General features: G+C 33.9%; 1 protein-coding gene across 1 annotated transcript; it reads left to right on the forward strand.

Moving 5' to 3' along the window:
• Positions 1 to 226: 226 nt before the first annotated feature.
• On the forward strand, positions 227 to 2,748 carry LOC115984006 (6-hydroxynicotinate 3-monooxygenase-like). The gene is made up of 4 exons (XM_031106880.1): positions 227 to 628; positions 1,069 to 1,373; positions 1,523 to 1,733; positions 2,118 to 2,748. Exons 1-4 carry the CDS (start codon positions 395 to 397, stop codon positions 2,616 to 2,618), a joined length of 1,251 nt encoding a protein of 416 aa, XP_030962740.1. The 5' UTR covers positions 227 to 394; the 3' UTR covers positions 2,619 to 2,748.
• Positions 2,749 to 7,117: the final 4,369 nt, after the last annotated feature.

A 7,117-nucleotide genomic window follows, 5' to 3' on the forward strand; every position in this document is an offset into this window, starting at 1 on the left:
AAAAATTTGCAGGAAAACGCCGCTATAGGGCCCAAAAACGTCACTATAGGGCTTAAAAACGCCACTATAGGGCCCCTTGAACCTGTTATGGGACTTATAAAATTTTTTTTCAGGAAAACGCCGTTATAAGCCCGAAAAAGTGGTAGATTGCTATATAGTTCGGAAACAGTGTTTCTGAGCAAATTATTTCCAAAATTGATGGTAATGGGCCATTTTTGCCCCAAAAAGGTAACAACAAACAGTAACTTCTTGTCTTTTGACATTGAAATTGAACTCCCTGACCCTTCTCTGTGTCCACAAATTAGCTATTCATATATTCATATACCCTTTCCAGTTCACCAAGCCATTCATATATACACTTCCTCCAAATAATTATAGGAGTAGAGAGAGAGATATGAAGCCTAAAGCAGTAGTGGTGGGAGGAAGCATAGCAGGAGTGTCATGTGCACACACACTAATCTTAGCTGGGTGGGATGTTGTTGTGCTTGAGAAAACTTGCGAACCCATTAAGGGAAGTCCCACCGGAGCTGGACTCGGGCTCGACCCTCTGGCCCAGAGACTCATTCAGTCGTGGCTTGATGATCCAGAGCTTCTCTACTCTTCCACTTTGCCACTCACCATTGACATGGTACTCAAAAGTCTATTTTTGTTTTACCCCTGCTACTTTGCTATCTATAGTTAACTTGACATGCTATAAACAAAGGAAAAGAAAAATCAATACATGATTCCCATTCTTGTTTCAGATAACTCGCAGAACTTTGATTAATTAATAATAAGATCTCCCTAGGAACAATACTTTGATTCTGACTTTGAGGCAATATTCTGATAATTTTCTTATTACTTTTATTATTATTTTTTGAACGGCCATGATCACAAACAGTTAGTTAATTCTCCTGCCATCTTTTGATTCTTTAGCTTCGCTTTAGAATAAACTTATCACGTGTAATGAGTTTTGATATAAGAATGTTCTCACTTGAAAAATTACAGACAACTAAAGGACTTCAAAATCAAAATGCAGTTAGTTTCCGTGCCAACATAACCTTACGGATTTTTTTTGTTTGCAAACAGAACCAAGCAACAGATAGTGAGAAGAAGGTCAGCTGGACATTGACAAGAGATGACAACTTCAATTTCAGAGCAGCTCATTGGGCTGATCTCCATGGCCTTCTTTACAATGCGTTGCCCCCAAACATACTTTTATGGGGTCACCTTTTTCTCTCTTTCTGCATTTCCGAGGACAAGACATCTGTCAAGATTAAGGCTAAGGTTCTAGAAACTGATGAGGAAATCGAAATAGTGGGTAATTTACTTGTTGCAGCAGATGGGAGCCTCTCTTCTATCCGCCAGAGTTTTCTTCCCGGCCTTAAATTGAGGTTTCTAACTATATATATAAAAATAAATAAATAAATAAAATAAAATAAAATAAAATAAAATAAAAAAGATGAAAATTTGCTTCTTTATTTTTTTTTCCTTATATCTTGCTTATGAATTTGAAGTTTGTCATTAAAATATTCCTTTGAAGGTATTCGGGTTATTGTGCATGGAGAGGGGTTTTTGATTTTTCAGGAAATGAAAATTCAGAAACTGTTGTGGACGTCCGTAGTTCATATCCTGAACTGGGAAAGTGTTTATACTTCGACTTAGGTTCTGAGACTCACAGTGTGTTTTATGAGCTTCCGAACAAAAGGCTTAATTGGATTTGGTATGTCAACCAACCCGAGCCAGAACTCAAGGTGATTGCTCAGTTTCATCCCATTTGTTACATCCAATTCTATATAAACTGCAAATTTTCTTTAGTGTTTAGTGATAGAAGATTCATTGTATGTTTTAGTGGCTGTATAAGAATAGATGCATAGAAGCTGAAAAAGCAAGGCTAGTATTCATGGGTAAGGGCAGGAATTCATTTAGGCACATATATGACACATAGTTAAATAGTTGTTAAGATGCCGTTCATCCCATGACATAGCAGCTTGGTAAATTTTAGTCTTAAACCATTCAAAAAAAAAGAAAAAAAAAAAAAAAGATAGATATATGAAAACACAATGTTAAATTTCTTTGGCTTTGAGACTTTTTGGTGCAGTCAACTAGAGCTGATATATTAATTAAAATATATTTAGAGAAACTCAGTAACCATGAAAGTAAGCAGTGAGATGATCCAGAAGATGCATCGAGAAGCAGAGAAGGTTTGGATTCCTGAATTCGTGAGAGTCATTCAAGAAACAAAGGATCCCTTTTTGAATTTGATATATGATACCGACCCCTTGGAACAAATCTTTTGGGACAATGTGGTATTAGTTGGAGATGCAGCTCACCCCACAACTCCTCACAGTGTAAGAAGCACAAACATGTCAGTGTTGGATGCAGCAGCTTTAGGTAAATGCCTTGAAAAGAATGGAGTAGAAAATTTACAAGCAGCGCTAAGAGAATATCAGACCACTCGGCTTCCAGTTGTTTCCAAGCAAGTTCTGCATGCTAGGAGAATGGGTCGCATAAAACAAGGTTTAGTTCTTCCTGACCATGAGGCTTTTGATCCAAAGAATTCTAGATCAGAGGATTATCAAGAGGTACAGCAGAAGAACATGCCTTTCTTTGATGATGTTCCTTTACTGTTAATATGATGTCCTTCTCTATTTGCTTGGAATTAACAGCATATCTCTGCAACTGAAAATGGCATAGGGTTACTGTTCTTGTAATTCTTTGCTCATCATTTCACAGTAGCTATACATCAGATCTAGCTTTTGGCTGGAATTGCCTTGTTTTTATAGTATGATGCTATCTATTGACCCAAAAAGAATCCCTGATTTTGCATTGCAATTGAAATAAATTTCTCCACTACTATCAGTAGTTGCTAAAGTCTCCACGTTAATGCTTCATCCTATTGTTGGTCAACAAAATCTTATGGTTTGCATGATTAGGCACCAATTTGATTGTTATCCTGCAAATTAATGAATAATGGTGGTGAGCAGTATGAAATGGCCTAAGTAGTTGATATGATTATGGTGTTTATAAACAGGGTTTCTTTCTTGATAATGCATTAGTATTGACATGATTTTTTGGTAGAATCTCTTCATATTCTTTGTATTTTCTTGATTTACAACTACATTGATCTTAGCAAAAAGTGCTATAGATGCACATGGCTCCAAGTTAATGCCCAATAAAAAAGATTTGGTTTTAGTTTTTATTGTGATGGTCTCTATAGATAGATTTGAGGGTTATGTTATGAGGGCCTCTTCAATATCAAGGACTAACCATGATATGCAACATATGACATCTGCCAAATGTGTCATACTAACATTCTACTCAAACTTGAGTCGTCATGGAGGAAGCCAAACATGAGTTTGAAGAGGAAATAAAAGAGGCAACCTGACAGATGATACTTAGTGAACACATTAGCAAGTTGGTCTTTAGACAAAACTAAGTGCAAGTGAATACTACCCTGTTGGAGTCTTGGAGATGATGTTGGATTAAGTGATAGTTGATCTCAATTTGCTTAGTGTGCTAATGGGGGACATCATTATAGGCAATTATGGATAGCATTCAATTGTTAAAGTGGATAGTGGTACTTGTGATCCAGGGAGAACTCGTATTTGCTAAGAGCCATCGACTCATAGAAGCTCAAACATAGCCTCACAAGGGCTCATTAATCTTGGTACTAGTACTGGAATAGGTTACAACACATATTTTTTGCTACACCAAAAAATGAGTGAGGTATCAAGGAAGAAATGGTTGCTGGTGGTGGGATGACTATCAGTTGGATCTCCAGTCTAGTCTGGTTCACAGTAGGCCTGCAGGCTGCAGCTTAAAGAAAGATTGACAATAGAAATGGAGACCATTGCCTGCTCTCATTCCCTTATAGAAAATTGCAATCTTCTTTGGTGAATAGAGAAAGAAGATATATTGAATGGTTTTGTGGCTTCATTAGAATGGAGGCTTCTAATCCAAAAAATAAAGCAAGGTCCACTTATTTATATAGATAATGTGGGTGTAGAACTCTGAGTACCTAACTATTCCCCAGATGGAAAAGGGCAAGCATTCATTTAGGACACATGGTTTAAAAACTTGACATAGCATTCATCCTGTAACATGGTGGCTTGATAACTTTTACCCATAAAACATAACATAATTGAACCATCCAAAAAATAACCCAGCATAGATCTATGAAATCTCAATGGAAAATTGCTTTTGCTTTGGTTCTGCCTGCTAGAGCTGATACTTTAACTTAATAAATCTAGAGAAACTCAGTAACCATGAAAATAAGTTGTGAAATGGTCTAGAAGATGCATCAAGAAGCAGAGAAGGTTTGTGTTCTTGAGTTGGTGAGAGTGATGAAAGAAACAAAGGATCCTTTTTTAAATTTCATATATGACAGTGATCCCTTGGAACAAATCTTTTGGAATAATGTGGTATTAATTGGATATGTGGCTCACCCCACAACACCTCACGCTGTATGAAGCACAAACATGTCAGTTTTGGATGCAGTAGTTTTAGGCAGATGTCTTGCAAAGAGTGGACCTGAAAATTTACAATCAGCTCTAAGAGCGTATCAATCCATTCAGCTTCCAGTCGTTTCAAAGCAAGTTCTGCATGCTAGGAAAATGGGTTGCATAAAACAAGGTTTAGTTCTTCCTGATTGTGACCCTTTTGATCCAAAGAATGCTAGATTGGAGGATTATCAAGGGCTACAGCAGAAGAACTTGTCTTTCTTTGATGATGTTCCTTCACTATTACTATGTACTTGTGTCAGTATAATCATGTGTTACTTTTTGTATAGAAGTGAGGATACTGCATTGAGCGATATTATAACGAGTATGAGAAAGAAATATGTAATGTACTTGAAAATCACGATAATATCAATATTTTTTTTTTTTTTAATTTTTTGGGTATCTCAAATGGTAGAGCATAATCAAATCATTGTTAAGGAATAAGGATCGATACCTCACATCACCAAATTTTTTCATACATAAAAAAGAAAAAGAAAAAGAAGAGAGCATATATTTTATACTTTAATTTTGGGGGTTGTTCTCATTTTTACCTGTTACGTTACAAAATTTTCATTTATGAATTTTATGTTTGATTATGTTTTTATATTGACCATAATATCTATTTCTGTTAGTAACCTAGTCTATTAAATAGCATTTTAATATCATCCATTACAACTTGTCACCTGTATATGTACATTTTTATTTTTTTTTATTTTACAATTATTCACCATGGTGTCACTTTTCATGAGTAATTCAATGACACTTAGGGCATGTTTGGTAGACTGTAATAGACGCTGTAATGTAATAGTTATTCTTATGGTTTAGTTATTCTTTAGTTTGGTTATGTTTTTATTACAATGAATAATCATTCCTTATGAATAGCTATTCTTCAAAATGAGGAATAATTATTCCTCTTTAAAAGGTTGTATTAGCTATTCCTTAGTAAGTGCAATAATTTCAAAACTTAATATATTTTCAAATAAACAAACTTTCCATATACATCTAACAATTATAAAAATAAAAAATCATAAAAAATAATACATATCTCTCTTAAATTTAAAAATAATAATTTTTAAAGAGATATAATTGTATGAGTAAGATATTTCCTAAAATAAATGTTAAGTTTCATTTTAATGTTATAACTCATAACCAAACTAATGAATATGTTTAGCTATTACATTACAACACATTTTATTACTAGTAATAAAGATTACAATTTCTGTCGTAATCTCCATTCAGTGTACCAAACGTACCCTTAATGTTATCATACAAGTGACATATCTTAATGGATAACACTACTCACTTACAAGTTAGATTAAGCAAAAACAATCATGAACAACAAACCAAAAAAAAAAAAAAGGATTTTCTCAACCCAACAAGCTCGTGTTGGGTTGAAAAAAACCCAACAACCATTCACATACTCACCCCTAGGTCACACCTTTTTTTTTTTTTTGGTATTTGAAAAAAGAAAAATTAGGTGAAAGTACATGTTTTGTCCCTACATTTTCACCATATTCCTATTTTAGTCCATACTTTTTAATTTTACAGCATTTAGTCCCTAAAATAAAAAAATGATCTTGTTTTGGTTCCTATCGTTATCTCACTAAAGGAAATTGTTTACATGGCAAATAGAGTAGACTATTGGTACAGTAAATGCTAACGTGACCATTAAAATAATATTTCTAAAAATTTATTAGGCATTTTAAAAATGCCATGTCAGCAATTTAATTTTAAAAAAGCCACATTAGATAAAAAAATTTAAATAAAATTCTGAATTTCAATTTTTTTAAATTAAATTAATTTTTTTTATTCCTTTCATTATTTTTTGGAAGAACATGTTCATCTACTTTGTGTTCTTACCTAGAACATAACTAATCACGTTCATATTCTTCATATTCTTAGTAAATTAATCCTTATTTTCTTTATCTTTCTTGTACTTTCTTTCTAACTAAATAGATCAAAACTCATTTATAGTTAAAAGGAAATAACATTTTATTATCCATTTTCTTGGCAACCAATCAAAATTTTCAATTTCAACAAAAAAAGAAAAAGGAAATTCAGATCGGCAACCAACCAAAATTTTTATTTCCCAAGATCTAAATAGTTTTCACAAACCCAACAAATTCTATATCACAAACCCAAAAAATTTCCTTTCACAAACCCAGAATATCCCTTCTCAAATTTGTCAAAAATCGAAAACAAATACAGCAAACCCAAGATCGACTTTAGATTCAACCCTAAGATAGAGAGAAAGTGAGATGAGAAATTAAGTAAGGAAGGAGAGGATTCACATTGAATCCCAAATGGGCTTCAGATCTACCTAGAAACTCACACCACACTACACAGCCAAAAAACTAACGCACCACCTACAAACATTGTCAATCCCATATCGCTCCATCGCTAGCCACAGACCCACATCAAATCAATGATTTGGAAGAAAGGAAGAAAGGAAGAAACCATGGGGTTCTACCAAGAGAGAAAGAGAGTATAGTACAAAAGAAAGAAGAAAAAGAAATAAGAGGAGGGCAGAGAAACATTGATCCAAGAAGAAGATAGAAAAAAGAAAGAAGAAAAAGAAAGAATGAGAGGCAGAGAAACTGAGAGAGAGATCTAGGGAAGAAAAAGAAAAAGAAACA

This window comes from Quercus lobata, chromosome 4, assembly GCF_001633185.2.
Source record: "Quercus lobata isolate SW786 chromosome 4, ValleyOak3.0 Primary Assembly, whole genome shotgun sequence".
NCBI classification, from domain to species: Eukaryota; Viridiplantae; Streptophyta; class Magnoliopsida; order Fagales; family Fagaceae; genus Quercus; species Quercus lobata.